Source organism: Halyomorpha halys, unplaced genomic scaffold, assembly GCF_000696795.3.
Source record: "Halyomorpha halys isolate HHAL.00 unplaced genomic scaffold, Hhal_1.1 Scaffold507.1, whole genome shotgun sequence".
Taxonomy (NCBI): domain Eukaryota; kingdom Metazoa; phylum Arthropoda; class Insecta; order Hemiptera; family Pentatomidae; genus Halyomorpha; species Halyomorpha halys.
The window spans coordinates 724,494-747,173 of NW_027105013.1; the positions used below are offsets into that span (position 1 = coordinate 724,494).

The 22,680-nt window shown below is 29.5% G+C and overlaps 1 protein-coding gene across 5 annotated transcripts in view; it reads right to left on the reverse strand.

The window, feature by feature from the left end:
• Positions 1 to 7,245, reverse strand: part of ed (echinoid) — a 470,092-nt gene extending 462,847 nt beyond the window's left edge. For all 5 annotated transcript variants that reach the window (XM_067047437.1, XM_067047430.1, XM_067047419.1 and 2 more), the window contains exon 1: positions 6,922 to 7,245. In XM_067047437.1, coding sequence (XP_066903538.1) covers positions 6,922 to 6,967 — 46 coding nt within the window. In that variant the 5' untranslated portion in view covers positions 6,968 to 7,245. The remainder of the gene's footprint in view (positions 1 to 6,921) is intronic.
• Positions 7,246 to 22,680: the final 15,435 nt, after the last annotated feature.

Sequence of the window (22,680 nt, forward strand, 5' to 3'; positions counted from 1 at the left end):
TGGGAATGTTTTATTTTCATTTTTATTAATTAGGGCATTTGGACTTAAGGGTCCTCAAAAAAATGTATTTATGTCGAAAAATCGAATTCTAATTTTTATACGATCACAATACTTTCTTTTATAAATATAATTAAATGATCGTAATAAAAGGAATTCTCGAAATTAGAAAAGTTTATACAGGTTATATTTTATGACAATTTTATTTATTCTATGATATTTACAACTGTATTTGCATGTAAATACATCTGGTAAATTTGGTGTAATATCATAATGGAGTGATACAGACATGTAGAGAAACTATCCATTGGTAGCACTCAACCAACATTTCTACAAAAGAGCAAGGTTAGAAACTAGTGGGTTTTGGTGGTAAGGGAGCTTATAATGGAATGATATCTGGTTCGGGCTAGATCGGTTACATATGGAACATTAAGGTCTTCATGTATGACTTTTTATTTGTGACCAAGTAAGAAGCATTGAGAATTTTACGAAGGTTTTTGGATTGTACGGATCGGATACGAGAGCAATTCGAAGAGTTAGTGGAACCCCAAAGCTCAACTCCGTATGTCCAGATAGGCGTTATTATAGCCATGTATCTTTAGGTATTAAAATTACATCGCTGATTTATTTTTATTTTTTTTGGGCGTACCTAATATCAAAACTTGTGGAACAAAATATAATTTTAATCAATGCGACGATTATAGTTAAGTGAATGGAAAGATAATGTTGCATTAAGATTTTTTTTGTTATAGGAAACAATCATATAAATATTGCATGAAATCATAAAAAATATGCAATAATAATTTTTTTGAATTTTTTACATATTATTATCAAATCAAAATTATGATTATCCGGCTATAGTAAAAAAATAAAACATTTTATTTTAAAATTTTTCTCTACAATTTATAATTTAGAATGCTTGTGTAAAATTTCTAATGAAATTAAATTTAGAAAACATAAGTTAAACGAATGAGGAATTTCGTTAAACAAACATGTAATGGTTAACTCGACGCAATTGATTTACATGCTACGGGCATTCATGGCTAATTGGTAATTTAAACATCATTAAATACGCAACAATCATTCATGAAATCACAACAGGAAAATGGTAACGGGGCATAATAACAGGTAATATGTAACAGGATAATATGGTTGAAATTCAACAGCACTGGACCATTTCTTCAGTTCTTGGGTGAGCGGTCAAAGTCCAAGGTAACGAACACAATTGAGAAACGTTCAAAGGTTATTTTCCTTTCTTAGATATAATCTCTGTATAAAATTGATCCAAATAATTCACCGTAAAGAAAGAATTATAATAAGGAAATAGAATTGTAAAGAAAAAAATTTCTTATAAAGAAGAAAACATAAGAATAACTTTGTATAAAATAAGGAACTTAGTACGGATTAGAAAATAGATATCTGTACATACATATTTATAAGATAAACAAAATTTAAAAAAATATAAATCTTTCCAATATAAACTCCCTAACCAACCTAACCCACTGGTTTCTAAAATTACTTCCTCTTCTATTCCTGACAATTCTCCCAAGCGCCTGAAAAGAAGATGACATCGAGACCTTCTAATATAGAAATATTATTATAATGCCAACAAGGGGTAGTTTCTCTATATACCTGTATCACTCCATTATGATCTTAGGTTATTCTAATTTGCTAGAAACTCGTCCACAAAGACCTTAACCATTCGTTGCAGATTTGGCCCATAACAGATATGCGTCTTTTTATTACAAACTGCTTACCCATACTAACCCATTAGTTCTTAATCTCTCATCCTTAACAATCTCTGATAATCCTCTGAGGCGGCTGAAAAGAAGATGGCCACGGGACCTTCTAATTTAAATTAATGCTTGAAGTACCACTATTGGTTGGTTCCTTCCCAAAATTTTCAAGTTTGAATGAAACATTCCATTTTATATTCATTAACATATTTCTATAATTAATAATTTTATGTTTGTTATTTTTATTTCAATGGATTTATTAAAAGATAGCCTCGAGACCATCTAATGTCAAAATATTATTAGAGTGTTACCAATAGGTATTTTCTCTACATGCTTATATCACTCCATTATGATCTAACATCAAAATTACTAGATGAATTTTTATAAAAATACAGTTGCAAATATAAATAAATAAATTTTAAAGCAAAATTATCACTATCAATACAGATGAATTTTGTTATCATTATCAAATTATTGTGTATGTTTAGTTTTTCATCGCTATATTAATATATTACGCTGTTTACTAATATATTTTATTTATTATACCCGATGTTTAAGTTATTTCATATTTGTTGTATTGTGGCCTACATTGCCTTCATTTTATTATCTATCTGTACACGTCATATTTTTTCCTCAATTAATTACCTATTCTATTATTTAATTTCTATTTATGTTTGCTATATTATAAAATGATTATCTTTTTCTTTTTTTTTCACCTATAAGTAACCGGCGGTTTAACCGCCTTTTTTCCACCCACTCTATATCTATCTCAGATTCGCGTTTAGTGCTGTATTTCAACACGAAAAGTGGTTGATTATGATTTTTTCTTTATTTATTTATATAACATTACTATTTTTTTCCTTGTCTTTTATTAATTCTCATCCTATTTCCTTAATTTAAGGTATCTTAGCGAGTACAATCATTATTTTTTACTTCTCTTATATGTACTTTTCTAAATCTAATACTTATTTATGATATATAAACAGTGATATATAAATTGTTATTTTTTTTTGATAATTTTTAATACAATTTTTCACTAATATTTAATATTATATTATCTTACATTGTCAATATATTTTTAGTTGTTTTGTATTTTCTTTTTTTTTTTGGCCCTGATGAAGCCTTGCAAAGTGGGATGAAACGTCGGAAAATAAATAGTTGAAATTTATTGTATTGTTCCATTTTGATAGCACACCCTACTATCTCATTCATTAAAAAACTTTACTAAAATTATAGTTCAGCTTTCTCAGTTTTATATTTATCTTGTGTAAAAATTGCAAGTAGATAGGTTACCTATGTTTTAAAGTTAATAATTTGTCGTAATAGAACATCTACGGGACGAGTCGTAAAGATATAATAAAATATAATATAGTAAGGTGTATTGAGAAATATGTTTTTCGCATTTGCTAGAGAAAATTGTTGAAGAAATTAATGTCTCACTTTAAACTAATCCGACACAGCTTCATAGAGGAAAACACGTCACGCCTGCGTATACGAAAGTACGGAATTTAATGAAATCGATATGTGACCAACTAGATAACAAACAAAATAATCCTCAAATTATGATGAACCAAAACCCATAAACAATATGAACGGTTCCATCAATTATGACAAAACTGGAGAGAAACGATCCAACGATTTTGATATTTCCCAGACAAATTTTGTTCTCTTAAATATCATATTGATGATTTATATAATATTAGTGCAACGTGCATTTTCTCTAACTTAAAGAAAAATACAATTAAAAGTTATATATTTTAGGAAATATATAATTTTGCAATTATTTTTCCTAAAACAGAAAACCTTTAATAATATTTTTTGTAAAGTTACTCAAAAGCCCTAATGTGAAGTAAAGTAATAATAGTGACAAATAATCGCTACACTCACATAAATAAATATTATGACAATTTGCTATTTATGATAAAAAAAATTGATATGAGTTATACGTTAAGTTCTGGAAAATGGGCATTATACCTGATCGTCGACTGTGGAAATATTTTGGTTCATATAAGATAATCATATTTAAAAATAATTAATAATAACAGTAAACAATTTTTTTCTATTTTAATTTTTTTCATTTTTGAAATCATTTGTAAAATTGAGCATTTCGAATTCGAAGGCAAACTGCTAATTATGAACTTTCATTAAAAGAGCCAAGTCATATTTTTTAAGAGGATATTATAAATTGTAACATAGATAAATTATTTTTATATTTTCAAAAAGTTCACAACGGGTCTTTCAACTCCTTTGACTATCATTATAGTGAATACCAAAAAGTAAATAAAACATTAACTAAGTATTTAGGACTAATGAGAAACCAAATATTGAATGGGACACATCTCTAAAATGAATTGTTACCATTTTAGGTAACATCATATACAAATGTATTTAGATCTAAGGACTGAATTACTAGTTAATTAAATGAACTATTCATTTAAGGCAATAAATAAAAAAAAAAAGAAGAAAAACAGTATACTTTAGTATTCTTGCACAAGACATGCTATTGTGTATTTTGCACTTGACAGAACAAAGCTGTGATTCAAGAAGCATCATAAAACAATATTTGGATATCCGGAACAATAACAACAACCATTCTTATAAATAAAAAGAGACATATTTATAATAATATATCAATATTAGAGATCTTTATTGGGATGACGGGAAAGAAATTTTTCATATATTCATTTCATAAATTTCATCCGAGTCCTGAATATACCAAATATAGCATTAATTATTAAATATTAATAAAAATTATTTAAACCGCAACCCAAATCATACTATAAATACATGGATAATAAAACCCAAAATAAATATGAAATAAACATGTGAGTTAAACAACAAATAATAAAAGTACTAATGAGAAGTCAAAAAAAAACATTTAGCAGATTAAATACTAGACGCTAAACTGCAAGATTCCTTCAACTAATGTAAATTTCACAAAGTCTTCATTCAATAAAAACCGATTCAAACAGACTATTGTTTTACAAATAATAATAATATTGATTAATAATTTCTACATCATAAAACGAAGTACATTGATATAATCGGAATAAGTTCATTAAAAAATTAATTGCATTAAAATTTAATTATTACTGATTAATAAATAGAAGATGGTTTCCAACGTTTCGCTCCACAGGCAGGGCTTCATTAGGGTTTTTTTTTTGTTTCTTGTTATTTTATTCATTTACTTTATTACACTATTTTAGTATCTTTTTAGCGCTGATGATGCTTTGTAAAGTGAGGTAAAATGTTTACTTACTACTATTTGAGTTATTTCGACTGCACCCGGACAATTTTACTTTTGCAAAACAAATATTGTACGTGCAATAAATTGCTAAATATTCATAATAATTAAATATGAAATAATAATGGAATAAATTAAAGATAAACAATAGCCTAAATAAATTATATTTTTTATCTCGCCCACGTAAATACAGTTTTTATCGGATTTTCCATCTCTCTTCCATCCTCTTCTAACAAAAAAAATACAATAAAACAAAACATTAAATAATGGAAATCGGCAATTAAATTTACAATTTGAAATCTCAAAGGCCGATATCATTTAGTAGATAAAAAGTAAATTAAAAATATGAAATATGAAATCAAAGACTATCAACATGTAATTAGAACATTTTATTAAAGCTGGTATTGCAATATGTGCATTTAATATAAGTATGCATATTGTCATTGAAAGGACATACTCATACGAATGTTTAAATAGAAATAAATAAATAGAAGAAATATATTAAAATCCTTTAAGGATTGTTTTAAAATAGAATAAATTTAATTAGTAATTTTAAGCTATTTATCACATTATTGTACTACAAACATGTAAATACGAATTGAACGAAAGATTCAAGTTATTAAATGAATACACATCAATGTAAATATGAAAACAAACACATGACAAATAAACAGCATTACACATGAAATTCTATACGCTCTACTCCATGATAAGAGAAATACAGGATTTTTCGTGACGATTTAAACCCCTGAGAGAACAAATACGATTTTGTCAAATAAAAATAATTTTAGTATTTTTATCAATATGAATAAATATTTTTACTGATAAAATTACGTACAGATAAAAAAGTTCATGATATTATTTAAAAAAAAAAAGGATGAAATTACAATAAAAATCAGTAAAGGTGTATTTTCTATTAACAATAAAGAATCAGTAAATATTAAATTATGATGAAGTTAGGAATTGAATAGTTGAAATAATTGAAAGAAAAACCTGAGATACAGAGCAAAGATCTGCGATTTCGTAAGCTGTATTCAACCCTTACGAAAATACCAATTAAAATAAGTGATATAATAAACATATTTTGAACTGAGTGAAATATTATCACAAATTTACCTGATTATTTTTGATAATATTTCAAATTTGATAAGAAATATGGATTTTTTTATTGAATATTCTACTGTCAAAACAAAAAAAATTGTATCCTTAAGTAAAAAACAAAAAATAGAAAATTTTGAAAAAATCTTGGAACTGGTTACTTAAAATAAACCAATAGATGGATTTAAATCATTGTATGATAAATTAAATTTTAATTTTTGCGGCAATTCATACACAGCCATAAATTATGTCATATGCCTTCATTATACTCAAAAATATATATTTTTTACTTATGACTGGGTACAGATGTAAGCTTTCTAAATACTGAATAAATATTAGGTAGGAAAAATTTGTTAAGAATTATCATAAGACCTAGTTTTATTGTATACCAAAACGTCAAAAAAAAAAAAATTGCATGTAAAATACAATTTTTTTTTTAATTTTGAAAAAGAATCTTATAAATAAAATAAAAATTGTACATAAAAATTTTAAGTAAATTATTGATATTACAATGTCATTTTTTTTTTTTGTGGTGAATCAAATAATAGAATAAATACAGTAAATAGGTTTTACTCAATAAAATATGTTTTAAATTTGTAACTGGATGTAGTTAACGCTTATTGAATATAAAATGTGTATAATGATAAAAAATTTATTTATTTGGAATATAATAAAACAATGTTTTTTTTTTAATTGCACGCCAAAGATAAAAAAAAAATTAAAAATTTCGGAAAAATAACGGTTAATACAGAATAAATTTATAGTGCATTCATGAATATATATTTTTTATTTGGCGGCAATTTCTATACTAGTATACATTATGTCAAGTTTATTTATTTCACTTACCGATAACGAAGAGGAATGCAAAGAAGAAGAGGAGAGATAAATCCATCTTGATGCCGTAGAACTGAAGAAGTCTTCTTGGACGTGAACAGATCCGCAGGCAACTCAACACTCAATGACCATGTTTTTTAATTGAGGAACGAACGACAAATAAATTGTAAAATAGAACAAAAAATAATTTAAAAAACGAACTAAACAAACCGAACAATTACGACAAATTTATAAATTAAAGCACTATATAACAGTTTGGCACTGAAATCACTGTAATCCAATGACGACAGATTCACTACAAAGAGAGCTCTTGGAGAGGACCTCACAGTAACACGGTCGAGCTGCGAGTGATGGCAAAGTGGGAGGGGAGTCTTTACCCCCACCACTTTACTCTACCCCCTCCATTTTCCTATTTACCATACAATACTTCGGGATTATCTATGTATTGTGTATTGCTATTTGAGACGAGGCAGCAACGTTGAATAATTATAACAATATCGGATTTTACTCTAACTAAGGGACTCATTAGATTTTCTCGGTATTCGGCGAATCTTGAGGCACTCTTTACCTGACATGAACACCCCATCAATATTTAAGCTAAAGCCTATTGTATTGTATCAAGCAAAATATCGATTATGAAATAAAGTAAATAATAAATAAATATTCTTGTTTAAAAAATTCAAATTCAGATTACGTTCGCGGATTAATTTTTCGAGATAAGTTTTATATTAAATTTATTTATTGAAAACTACAACTATGTTTACATATAAAGTAAATTTGATGTTAGATTACAGTGATATTATACAAAAAATATAAAGAAAATATCCATTGGGAGCACTCGAATAATATCTCTCTACATTCGAAGGTCTCGAGGCCATCTTCTTTTTAGGCACCTCGAAGGATTTTCAGGAATAGAAGAAGAAGCGAGGTTAGAAACTTGTGGGTTTGGGTTGTTAGGGAATTTATAAATGAAGGATTGATATCTGTTTCGGGCTAGATCGTACATATGGAACCTTAAGGTCTTTATGAATGATTCTATTTGTGACAGAGCAAAGAGCTTTGAGGATATTAAGAATGTTAATAGTTGATTGTGGATGTTCATCAGGGATCATAACAAAAAACAAGATAACTACCATAAGGAGGAAAAAGAAAAGGAATTACAGAATTAATAGAAAATAAGAAAGTAACTAAAAATATAGATATAATTATAGTGTTGAGAGAAAATGTATAGTCTAAGTAAGATTAAAATTTAAAAAAAGAAGAAAAAATAATTTTTTTTTTTAAATTATTTATTGAATGTAATTTACATCTGTACAAAATAATACAATAGGTAAATATGTAGTATGTAAAAAAAAAAAAAAATAAATAAAAATAAATAAAAACAAAAACAAAATTTATATGAAAATTTGTTATTATAACTAGCTTAGTATATTATTGTAATATATTACATTAACATTTTATTTGTTTTTTCCTTCCTTTTTTAATTTTGAATGATTTTTCTCATGCAGTTGTACTTTGAGAATACATTTTCTTTCAACACTATTTATGTACCTATATTGTTAGTTATTTTCTTATACTGACCGCATCCCTCGAAACATATTCTCCTCATTTATTAATTCAGATAAGTCATTCATAATTTAATGAAATGTCTCTTTTATTCATCAATATATAAATTATATGAGGAGAGATGGTTGGGGGTGCGGTCAGAATATAACACTAATAAAATGAAAATAATTGTATAGGATGAAATTAATAAGATAAACTAAACTAAAATATTCACATTTCTTTGCATTATATAACTTTAAATTTTCATTCATTTAATTCTGTTATTTTTACTTACTTATTCAATAACCTATATATACATTTTGTTTTCTACTTCTTTCATCAGTTTATCTTTATTATTATCATTATTCTTTGTTCTTAGCCTTGATAAAGACTAGAGATTCTGGCCGAAACGTTGGCTCTATTAAATAAGTTATTTAAACTTATTAGTTTAATCTTCTCCTCATACATATTATCCACGGTCAACTATCTTCTCATCATTAATATATACATACATACATACATACATATATATATATATATATATATATATATATATATATATATATTAGATCAATAAACGACCATGGTTGGAAAAAAAAGCTGTAAATTGTTTTAAATCGATGACTTCGAAATCTTTAAAATATTTTTTAAAAAAATTCAAGAACAAGACTTTAATAAATCAATGATTATTTTATAAAGTACAGAGCATTAAATTCTATATGATACAAATAATTTAGGTAGATTCTAGTTCTGAAATATTATAATGTACTATCATTTGCAAATATGGCCAACCCAAATTGAGGTAGCAACCGAGATGTGAAGAAATCTGGACTGCTTGCGAAGGACTATTGATGTCTGCAATACTGGATCTAACCATATCAGGAAAAATAGAAACAGTCGTCATGTGATATCCTTAATCTTGTTATCGAGATAAAATTTAAATAAAATTAGTGAAACGTTCCTTATCAGACACCTCTCTATAGCGGACAATCGCTATGGTGCCGGCCACAGTATAAAGCTAATGCATTTGAACTTCTATATGACGGAACCCTTCGGGGTGTGGACCCCAATTTTATTGCTCCCAGAGTTTTTACTCCTTTTCAAACGGGCTCAATCAATAACACAAACTCAGGGTTCCACAATGGACAGAACTAAGAGACATTGTATTGGTAACTGTAGTATCGACATCGAAAAATTCAAACTTTATTAAGCAGCGGGAACTGACTATATATTCCTACTGAACTAATCAAGGCATGTGGTGAAATTGGAGTTTCTCAAACTCACCTTTTGGTTAAAAATACCATATTTGTGAACTTTAGTATCTGAGGACTGGAGGGAATCCTTATTCTGTTCACAAAAATGGACCGACAACCTAACAACTATCAAGGAATCTCACTCCTCCCAGTATGTAATAAAATATTAACTTCTCAATGCTGAAGAAATTATCGGCGATTACCAGTATGGTTTTAGACTAAATCATTCAAAAATTTATCAACTTTTTTGAGGTGTAGATAGTTGACCGTAGATTAATGATTGGAGAAGTTTGTCGGGGGGTGCGGTCAGCAAAGAACAACATAAATAAACAAAACCATATTTATTTATTTTAAGCCAACGTTTCGACCAGAGTTTCAGGTCTTCATCAGAGCTATAGAATAAAAGAGATAACAACAGCATTTAGAGAAACATACAATTGAAGAGGAATAGTATACAAACAAATTTGGAATTATACAAAATATTGAATTGAATCATAAATGATAAAAAATTGATAACTGATAATTGAATAGTAAAAAAAATTAATTGATTGATAATCGTGGAATTAAAATGGAAATCGTGGAATCAATCTACTACCATCTAATTCCACGATTATCAATCAATTAAATTTTTTTACTATTCAATTATCAGTTATCAATTTTTTATCATTTATGATGCATTACAATATTTTGTATAATTCCAAATTTGTTTGTATACTATTCCTTATCAATTCTGTTTCTCTAAATGCTGTTGTTATCTCTTTTGTTCTACAGCCCTGATGAAGACCTGAAACTCAGGTCGAAACGTCGGCATAAAATAAATAAATATGGTTTTGTTTATTTATGTTGTTTTTTGCTGACCGCACCCCCGACAAACTTCTCCAATAATCAAATTTTTTCATGGAAAATTGGAATACAACGGTAGTTCATCAGCTTTATATAGATTTCAAAAAGGCTTACGATTCTATTGACCTCCAGAGGCTGTATAATATTCTAATTTAATATGGAATTCCAAAGAACTTAGTAAATGTACTTCGGATTTGCATGACCGTTAGGTACGAATTGGTAATCATTATTCTGAAGAATTCGAGATTCGGTCAAGTTTAAAAAGAAGACAATTCTTTATCACCTATCTTATTTAATCTAGCTCCAGAATATATTATTAAAAGTGTGATGAATACCGAAAAGGGTTTAACTTTGTGTGGTAAAGTACCGGTGCTTGAGTATGCTAATGATTTGGTATTAGTGGGTGAGGATATTAACAGGGTCCAATCTTGTGGTGAAGAGGTGTAACTACCATTATCATTATGACCTTTAACTTTTTCTTTTTTTTACAAACTAAGATTTGTGGTTCGCGCCCCCACTCTACTGGCTTTTAATTGCTAATGGTTTTTGAAAAAAAAGACAAGACATTTTTTTAAAATAAATAATTCAATTTTATCTATTTTAGTCTCAACACATTTTATTTTCCTTACAAGTCCGACGTTTCGGCCAATCCGGCCATCCTCAGGGACAATCTATCACAAAACAGCTTTTATTACATCTACGATCCTCAACAATTCAAAATAATTAACAATATTATTTATTAATTTTTATTAATATATTATTGTTTGAGAGTGGTTTAGTTTATTTAAAAACAAATTTGATCCTTTTTTCTCAACTTTATTCTTTTCAAACCCTCCAACGTTTCGACCCTCAGGTCATTCTCAAGGATACCTTCCTTTTGATGTCATTTCTTTTTTAAAATCTTAAAAATGCAGGCTAATTGCCTTTGTCCCATATAACTTTTTCTATATAATTCCGTCTTAAATTTAAAACTTTTTTTTTTAATTTTAAATTTAAGAAGGAATTATATAGAAAACGTTATATGGGGCAAAGCAATTAGTCTGCATTTTTAAGATTTTAAAAAAAGAAAATGACATCAAAAGGAAGGTATCCTTGAAAATGACCTGAGGGTCGAAACGTTGGAGGGTTTGAAAAGAATAAAGTTGAGAAAAAAGGATCAAATTTGTTTTTAAATAATATTATTTATAATTTATCTTACCTTAATACTATTTTTGAACTAAATGATTTAAAAACTCAACATCAGGCTATTCTGCCCAGGTCAAAACAATAATTTCTATGAAACACTAAAAATTAGGAAAACATATTTTTTGTTAATAAGTATATCCTACATTATGTCTAATTACCTAATTAGTCAATTTTCACATTAATAATAAAAATTCATTTATCACAGTCACTATTTGTTAAAACTTTATCACAACAAATGCTTGTAACCTTTCTCCACTCAGTTTAAGCATTAAAATTATTTATTATAACAATATTTTTGTTAATTTTCCTATATTTTTCATTAGTGAAATTCCCATCAAGACTAATTATAATTATCCACATTTAATTTATCCCATTTTTTTAATAAATTAATTTTACTTAATATCTCTGCATAGTGTTGGTTCAAATTTCTTGTATCTTTTTTGAAATTGACAGTATAATTAATATTTTCAGATATGTAAATGGATTCAAGTATTTTCCTTTTGAATGTATTATTTTCTTTATTTAAAATCAAAGTATTTTCAAAATCAAAAAAATGATGGGTTTTAGTTGCACGCTGTACTAGTGCCGTTTTATTTGGATCCCTCTCCTTGTTTTTCAAATCATTGTTGTGTTGATAACTTCTGTCACCCAATAATTGCTTTGTTGCACCTATATATATAGCTGGACAATTTAGACCGGGAATTTTATATATTAATTCCGATTGATTCCTTGTATCAATTTTGTCCTTTAATATAGTATAATAATTTTTGAATTTATTGTTGGGTCTAGAGTACTCATCAACATCATAATCCTTAAATCATTTCTTAATATCTTCCGATAGTCCTTTAATATAATTGAATCCATACATTTTTTTATTCTTTACTTTATTATAGAAAATTTGTATTTTTAACTTTTGTGCAGTGTTGTTGTTCAGGCTTTGACCCGCAACACACTAAAACAGGACCTGAAACCGTCATTATTTTCATCAAAGGATATAATAACAGTTTCTGTGTAATTTATATTTTAATGAATGAATCTTGTCAAAGAATTTTAATTTATAAAGATTACTTGATAAAAATTGCTTTTTGAATAAATTTTACATTAGTTATAACAAAAACATCCATATAGACTCAACTCTCATTATCTTTACACTTTTACGTTTCAGCCAAACTGGTCATTTTCAAGAATTTTATTGACACTGTCACAGTCAAACATTTGTTGGCATTTATAACATTATTACAGTTATGCCTTTGTCAATTTTGACCATTAGTCAATTACCTATTATTTTCACGGTTATACTAATTACAATAATTAGTTTACAATTTCTATTTCACCTAATGGAAATATAATAGTACTCAATGTAGTACTGATATAGCGATTAGGCGAAGTATAAATTGTAAACTATTGTAATTTTGTAATTATTGTAATTAGTATAACTGTGAAAGTAATGTGGAATTGACAAAGGCATAATGGCTTCTTATAATGTGATAACCAATGTTTGGCTGTGATAATAATAATAATAATAATAATGATAATAATAATAATAATAATAGTCTTTATTTATTTTGAAATTGATTCCTATAGAATAATATACAGGCGTCAGAATTAGGCTTTATAGGTTTAGAGTGAAATACAAAATAAGAATGACATTATAAAACATAATAAAATAATGAATTTGAAAAGATTAAAATGAACTACAATAATTAACAGAATATATAAAATAAGAATAGAACAAATAAAGTAAAACCATATGTCATATCATAAAACATAAGTTGAAAAACACTTCTGATAATAAATAATAGAAAACAAAAATGATAAAAATCAAATATAATTAAACTAAAAATAATAAATGGAATGGTACAATTTCTGCTAATGTACATATTTACAAGAATAAACGAAATTCTGAAACATTAAGCACAGAAAATATATAAACTTTGAAACATTCAATGGATATTTTTCCGGAATTGGGTGGACATAAGATGGTCGAAGATACGGGATTTGAAGGTTGGAAGGGTATTAGTACTACGAATAAAGCAGGGAATAGAATTCCATAGGAATGAGGAATGATCTACCAAAGGCTGCGGTTCGATGGGCAGTTACATATAAGTCTGAAGGCCGTGAGCGGGTATTGCGGGAATGCACAAAGGATTTAAATTGAAGGATATACATGAGATGTAGGATGGATGGCGGGATTGGATAACTTAGTAGAGGAAGGAAGCAAGAAAATATTTACGACGGAAGGAGGGGTAAGGCCACTACAATTCTTCATAAAATCGGGTGACAGAGGCGTCCCTGCGACCCCAAAGATGAATCGTACAAAGCAATTAATTAACCGTTTTAATTTTGGTTCGAGATCCCCAGAGACACCCCCGTCAACCACTAAGCAATAATCAAAGTGGAGGAATATTAAGGAAGTAACCAGAAGTCTACGGGTTTCAAAAGGAAGTAGGTGGCGAAGATAATTTAAACGTTTTCGGATAGGTTAATGATAGTGTAATTAAGATCCTTGAAAAAGCGCCAGAATGGCTTAAACGTAGGAGAGTAAAGATAATAAAGAAGTGTTAAGACTATACAGATGTATTTCTTAAAACTAAGAAACAGATCTTTCATAAACAAAAATTTTCATTACATATAAATTTTTCATTTAATTTTTATACTTAAAGGAAATAATTGGTTAATTGGCCCTTGATTACTTCCATTATGATAACTGTATGACAGTAGTGCGCACGACAGCTGTACTACCGCACTTGATCTGGGCTAATAGTTCATAGTGTATGAAAGGAAATTGTTGTTAGTGTCATGTTAGATCGTGGCTACATGGTAACCATTTACAGCCACCGTAGAAACTGTCGAACGCACTACCATAGTGGAAACTATATTACAGTTGACTTCTTGATTAATTAATTTGTCCGAACAACTATAAATCAATTTATTTTAGCTAATTTCATGTAAACTATTACTCCTACGAAGATAAATATAATAAACTACTTTATAGCACATTAAACTAGCTTTAATTTGAGTGCTAATAGACATCTGTACGTCAAATGGTTTTTGAGATATGATTTTTTCAAAATAAGTTCACTAACTACTGATCATATTTTAGCAAATTTACTCTTTTTCAAATGACGTTCTCTTAGGTTTTCTAGTGCTGTTCCTACTTTTTAAGATATAGAGCTCCGAATAAAAAGTTAGTTTTTTTTTTATTGCTTTGAAACAGCCGCCATTTTTTATTCCCCCTACCTATACTTGGCAGATTCATCAATTTTGACTATTAATTATTCATAGTTTTCATTTAAGTAATCAGAAATTGGGGTGAGATAACTGCCTTTTTTCTCCTCTTGGGCTCTTGTACTATTAGTAACGAGCGGATCTCCAAAATGTTAATTTGGAGAATACTGAACTTACACCGAAACGTAGATGGGAGGACTGCGATAAAACTGATTTAGTGGAATTGGGTTTGGAGGGGCATTGCTGGAAAGATGTATGTAGAGAGCGATCGGTGGCATCGGCATCGAACTTTTGGGTTCGTTAGGCCATTATTATTATATAAATGATTGGCCGTAAGTGAAAATGTAAGGATGGTAAAGGGTGAGGTCTAGAAGAAACAAAACATATTTATAATTTATTTCTTTGTCAAAGTTTCGCCCCACTTTGCAGGGCTTAATGAAGTCTATAAAAGATGCATAACAACCAAAAATATGTTGAAGATGTAAGAAGATAAGATGGCAATAAATAATCTAAGGTGGGGTTAAAATGATTTAAATATGTGTGAAATATAATGGATCACCGCAACATTGAAACCCACAAAAGCGAAATTTATTAGTGTAGTCTAAAATACCTAGAAACCTCTCCAGTATTTTGTCCTTCAACGACGTAATTCAATGCTTCGAATTCCTCTCGTATCCAATCTTTACAATACAAAATCCTTCCTAAAATCTTCACTGCTCCTTACTTTGTCACTAATAAAATCATACATTAAGGTCTTTAATGTTCCCGATGTACCGAAAAAAAATCCAGTAACCCGCATCTTTCCCTATTTTGGTCCGATTTAGTTGATTTTTTTTTTTTTTTGTAGATTTGTAGTTTACTTTTTTCATAGCTGAGCAGGATAGAGTGAGGGTCCCAAAGCGCAGTTTGGTTCAGAAGGTTGCGGGTTTTCCAATTTTCCACCTAGATCGGTAAATATTCAATTCAAGGTGGCACCAAGAAGTGGATCTTGACATTCACACTCTGGGACTGCATTTGTCTTCAATGGAGGACATGAGAAATAAAAAAAATATATTTTTCAAAATACGGTATAGAATTTTAATAAAATATATCAATACTTTTGGTGTTATACTCCTGTTAATTAACTTTTCATGAAAATTGTTTCCTGTTTTTTGTTGTTTTTTTGGAGGATCCACTTTGAAAAGTTCAAGAGCTTCGGAGAGAACTCTTCAGACAAGTACCATCAGAATCGTTACAGTTCTATTGAGGAAAATGTAACGAATATAAAAAATAAAAACACATTTTGTAGTTTAAGCTTCAACGAGTAACGGCTACTAAATGTATGGTACTCAACGGATATTAAGGGCGTTCGAGTCCTTTGCTTTACAACAAAATATAAAACGATTATACTTCAAATAAAATTATGTTTTTTAAAATTCCAACTTTTTAATTGATTATTCAATTAAACACATTGAGTAATAAAATTGCATTAAAATAAAATAAAAAAAATTAAATCTGTACCACTACAATCCATGAAGGGTTCATGTGATAGAAACAATGTTACTAGACCAACGATTGTGAAAGGTGATGAAAAATAACAGATCGCCAGATATTTACCCAATTAAGTGAACCCCTTTATCGAGGCCAGAGGGCACCTGCCGCAGTTTCGAGCCAACCCAGGTCCTTGGAGTTACTAGCACAATGCCTTACCACTGTGATGCCCACTCCCACATACAATAAATTTTACTTGAGCTCTAGTTGCACTCATTACAGTGTACAGAACAAGAGCCCAGTGGACAAATAGTTATTTCGACCTTATTTTTTATCACTATAATGTAAAACAACGTATAATTACTAGTCAAAATTTATGAATCTGCCAAGTAAATATTGGTGGAATACAAAATGACGGCTGTTTCAAAACATTAAAAAATAATGGCTTTCCTTGTAGAGCTCCAAATTTTTAAAACACCCTAGAACACTAGAAATCCTGATAGATTATTTAAAGTGATGTACATTGGCTAAAATAAGACCCCTAATAGAGCTATTTACGCTCAATATTTTACGAGAAACAGTTTTTAAATGTAACATATAACATAATAGCAAAAAAAAGGAAGTTTTTAAAATTAATTTTGTGAAAATATTTCTCAGGAATCATAAGACATAAAGATATCTGCCAGCATTCAAATTAAAACTAATGTACTGGAAGATTATTGATTGACCGTGTGTATAGATGAATGGAATATAGTCCGGGTGCGGTAAAAAAAAAACTCAAATAGTAAATAATTATACTTTTTTATTGAGCCAACGTTTTGCCCCAAGTTGCAGGGCTTTGTCAGGGCTAAAAAGATACAAACACTATAGTTACAAAAAGGAAAAAAGAAAAAACATAAGTGTAAAATAACAGGGGTATAAAATGAAAAGTAAGATATAATAAGAAAAATTAAAGGTTGTAAATAGTAAATGAAAAGGGTAATAGTAACAGATAGATAAGAGAAGAAATATTAAAGAAAGTACAAATAAAGAGATGAAAAAAGAAAAAAATACAAATCAGATGATGAGACAGAATGCATACCTGTTTTGACGGCAGTCAAAGACAAAGTGACAGTTAGTATTGGGAGGAGTGGGGATGGCAGTTATGCCACAATAACGAAAATAATTTGTAAAGTAAACATAGTAAAAAAGTATTTAAATTAGGTAAACAATAAATGGTAATATACATAATAGGGGGAAAAGAAATATTTAAAAAAAAAATAAAAAAAAACAAAAAAACTAAGGAAATGTAAAGTATATTTTTTAAAACTAATGTAGCTTACTGTAAAGTAGTTTATAGCAGTTATCTTCGTTGGAGTTGTAGTTTGTATGATATTTGTTAAAATAAATTGATTTCTAGTTGTTCGGACAAATTTCATATCAAATGCAAATATCATAAACTAAGTACTGTCCTTGTGAAGACAAATGTCATAAACTAGCTTTATTTTGAGTGCTGGAATCCATCCTGTACGTCTAATAATTACTGAGGTATATTTTTTCATAAATTACAAATTTTGTACCAACGACTAGAAATCTATTTTCTACTGCTCCTACGAAGATAAACGTCATTCACCAATTTATGTCTCATTAAACTAGCTTTGATTTGAGTGCTAATGTAAATCTCTACGTCGATCCTGAGATATAGATTTTTGAAAACATCGACTACTAGTACTAATTTATCAGTGCATTTTTTTATGAAATGTTGTTTTTTAGGAAGCTGTTCAGGAACTACTAAACATAAATAGCTCTATTAGGAATCAAATGTACTATACAATTAGTGATGTGCTCTTAGATTTTGTATTGTTGATAATTTGAAAGATTTTTAAAGAAGTTCAAAATGAAAAATATTTTTTTAACGTTATTTTTTCAACAATTTATTTTATTCATTTATTTATTGTTATTTACAACTGTATAACAAATATACAACAAGTAAATTTGCTGTAGGTGACATAGTGACATGATACAAACATGAGGAGAATCTACCCATTGATAGAACTCCAATAACATTTCTAGAAGAGAAGATCCTGAGGCCATCTTCTTTTCAGACGCCTAGGAGGATTATTAAATAATGAAGGAGAAGCCAGGTTAGAAACTAGTGGATTTTGGTGGTTGGGAAGTTTTACATGGAAGGAATGGTATCTTGTTTTGGCCAAATCGGTAACATATGGAACATTGAGGTCCTGATGGATGACTTGATTTGTGACAAATTAAGGACCATTAAGGATTTTACGAAGGATTTTGGACTTTAAGAATTGGATTTGGGAGGAATTTGATGGTTTAGTGGAGCCCCAAAGCTCAACTCCGTATGTCCTGATAGGCCTTATAACAGTCATATAAATCAGTCTTTTGTAATGGATTGGAAATTTAGACCGTTTGTAATTATTTAAAATCTCATGTATAAAATAAATAATGTCTAATGAAAATGTTACTCTAACAATACTGAATTTTTTCATATTTACTGGAACCAGCTGCAACCTTGTGAGGATCACGTATAATGAGCTATCGACAGCTAAGGGTTGACTTAAAACCTTTTACAACAGATTCGGGATTTGTATTTTAGAACGGTAACCCGATATGAATCTAAATGACAGAGTTGGCGGTTTACTGATACATACGGTTGAGGAATTCGTTCATTCATTTGTGGCCCTGCAGTGGAGAGCTGGTTTAAAATTCCAATGCACTTCAAAAACGGCAAATTGCAAAACAACCGCACTTTGCTGTGGTCAAACATGAAGCTTAATGCATTGCCACTTAATGCATTTCCTTTGATATGCAGATTCGGAAAGTGCATATTTTGAATAATATGGCCTACCTTCAGTGAATTTTTTGTCTTTAAATATAACAAATTAGTAGATATATAGATATTTTTTTAAGCATTAAAATAATATCTCTGTATCCTACAAATATGAATTTAATCTCAATTATTCAAATATTTGTTTTAGCTCTCATCCCTTTTGAAGTAACGTGTATTTATATATCTTATAGATTTCATGCTATACGCAGACATATTATCTGCATAAAAAGGTTTTTGTGAATTTTGAAGAACATTAATTTATGTTCTATACAAATAAATAATAAATTTTAAATTTATTAATTAATAATTACAACTGTATCAAGAAAATATGCAACCAGAAAATTTGATGTTAGTTATACAGAGGCATGAGAAAGACATGTGGAGAGTTTACCTATTGATAGAACACCAATAACATTTCTAGATGAGAAGATCATGAAGCCATCTTCTCTTCAGAACCCTAGAAGGATTAGCAGGTAATAAAGTTGAAGCCATTTAGAAGCATAAGGGTTTGAATAATTGGGAAATTTATCATGGAATAATTGGTATCTGTTTTTTTTCCAAATTGGCTACATGTGGAACATTGAGGTCCTGATGGAGGATTTGATTTGTGAAAAAGAACGAAGCATTAAGGATTTTGGACTGTAAGGATTGGATTCGAGAGGAATTTGGTGGTTTAGTAGATCCCCAAAGCTCAACTACGTAAATCCAGATAGGCCTTATTATAGTTACGTAAATGAGTCATTTGTGGTTAGTTGGAAGTTTAGATCGTTTGTCTAGTAAGTGTTGTAATAGTCGGAATCGACAAGCAGTTTCCTGTCTTGTATGAGGATTCCATGTCAGTCGTTTGTCGAGATTTTCAACAATTTTCAACAATTCAACAAGAGGAAAAAAAAAAAAAAATTGGTGAAATGACTTTTTTCTCTACTTGGGCTCTTGTATTAGTAGTTTTCTGAAAAATGTAATTCAAAAATTAATTTCAATCAAAGAAGATTATAATAAATTTATTTTAAAGGAAATAAGTGAAAGAAAAAGTCCAAATTGAATGTTGTCATTAAGTAGAAAGGACTCGAGGATGATTTTCTTCTGGTGAGCGAGAGAAGGAGATCTCTAATTTGATTAGTCACTCACATTAACTCGAGAACTAATTGATTGAACTAATGGATGCACCTGGCCCTGTGTTTGAATAGCAAATGCACTATGCAATATCCCGGACATGCTTTGCACATTGCAATAATCCTATTAGTTTCATTTAAATAAAATAAATTGAAAACCACTTCAACTTAATATGATTGCTCTATAACAAAAATATGTTATATGAACAATATTGGTCTATGAGAGACAGCTAAATGATGAGTTGTTCTATGTGTTTGCTTATCCACGTATTCGGGATATGTCAATTTATGTTAATCAATCTTAGTTGAATCTGATAAATATCGTATAATTCAGAATCAGGTGTGTGAGTAAGTTTGTAAGGCTAAATTAGAAAAATATATCTACAATAAAGTGTTAATAAACACTGAACCGGCAGGTAAACGTCCAATGACCATTTATAGCTCAGGGAGTTCACAACCTCGAAACTGCAGCGGCGCTGGTTCGAACTTTTATTTCTGTGGTGGTCCCACGAAATGAAATCTTGACCTCCCACCATAGAATTAGAATAGAGTGACACCCTTTAGATAACCCCCTATGGATATTCCCCTTTTCATATGTCAGGAATATCCAAGTTGGAGTCGATAAAAAAAAATTATGCATTAAATTTCTCCTAATGCAGTGTGTAAAACTAATAGTATTAGTTTGTACATTATTAAGAAACATGTATATAGAATGCGGTCATTCTTATAAGAGGCTCCAATGATCGGACTCATGACATTATTACCCTAGACATCCATAGAGAGAGGATTAAACTGAATGTGGAGATTTATATAAAAAATCTTTTTTAAAGAAGGCTTTTCTTTTGAGCAGGTCTTATAACATTGCTGTTCACAAGCAGTATTTTGGACTGCTACACTTTTATTTCCTTTTACAACTCCCAGTAATGCTAAGTGATGATTTAATTTGTTAAACTAAAATGAAAGATTAATTTTTTAAATCTTCAAACTAACTCTTATCAAAACGCCTCTATCTAATCCCTGACTCATATCATGTTATTCCTGACCACCAGTTTGGATTTAGAACATCCCATTCTACCATACAACAGTCATCAAGTTGTTGATGTCATATCTTCCACATTGGAGCGCAGAATGTACTGGACGGGAGTCTTCCTTGATGTTGAACAAGCTTTTGATCGAGTCTGGCACCCAGGTCTGCTCTTTAAACTTCGTCAATTCTTACCCCCTACATATTTCCTTATAATCCGCTCCTACCTCTCTGATAGAACCTTTAAAGTAAAACATAACCTAGCCTACTCATCTCTCTTTTCTCAGTCCACCGGTGTTCCTCAAGGTATTATCGTAGGTCCCATTCTTTATACGGTTTATACAGCTGACATCCCAACCCACCCTAACACAGTCCTAACAACATACGCTGATGACACATGTATACTGTCTGTAAACAATGACCCCACTAATGCATCACAAAGACTACAGACAGACATAACATCTATTGAAGAATGGTGTAAAAACTGGAGAATCAAAATAAATCCTGACAAATCCCACCAGATCACCTTTACTCTCCGTCGTAAACCCTCCTCTGCCCTCCTGTCCTACAGTATCCTTTCTAGATACACCACTAACGCCTGTTGAGCAGATTCGATACTTAGGACTCCATCTTGACAAGAGACTTACTTGGAATCCACACACAAGACTGAAACGACAAGAAACTGCTCGTAGATTCAGATTGCTACAACACTTACTTGACAAACGCTCTAAACTTCCCATTCACTACAAAAAATTAGTATACACTACGATAATCAGACCAATTTGGACATATAGAATTGAGCTCTGGGGCTCCACCAAACCATAAAATTCCTCCCGCATCCAATCGTTGCAATCCGAAATCCTACGTAAAATTCTTGATGCTCCTTATTACGTTACAAATAAACTCATTCACAAAGTCCTTAACATCCCATTCGTTGCAGATTTGGTCCAAAACAGATATGCGTCTTTTCATTCCAAACTCCTTATCCTTCCTAACCCATTAATTCTTAATCTTTCATCCTTAACCATCCCTGATAATCCTCCGAGGCATCTGAAAAGAAGATGGCCACGAGACCTTCTAATTTAAATTAATGTTTGAAGTACCAATGGGTGGTACCTTCCTAAGATTTTCAAGTGTATATGAAACATATTTACTTATTGTATTTATTATTTGTACAGTTGTAAATCACATTAAATAAATAAATGAAAAAATCTTCAAACTGTCAAAATTCCCCCCAAAAAATTTGTAACACAAATTAAATAAGTAAAAATATTTTTG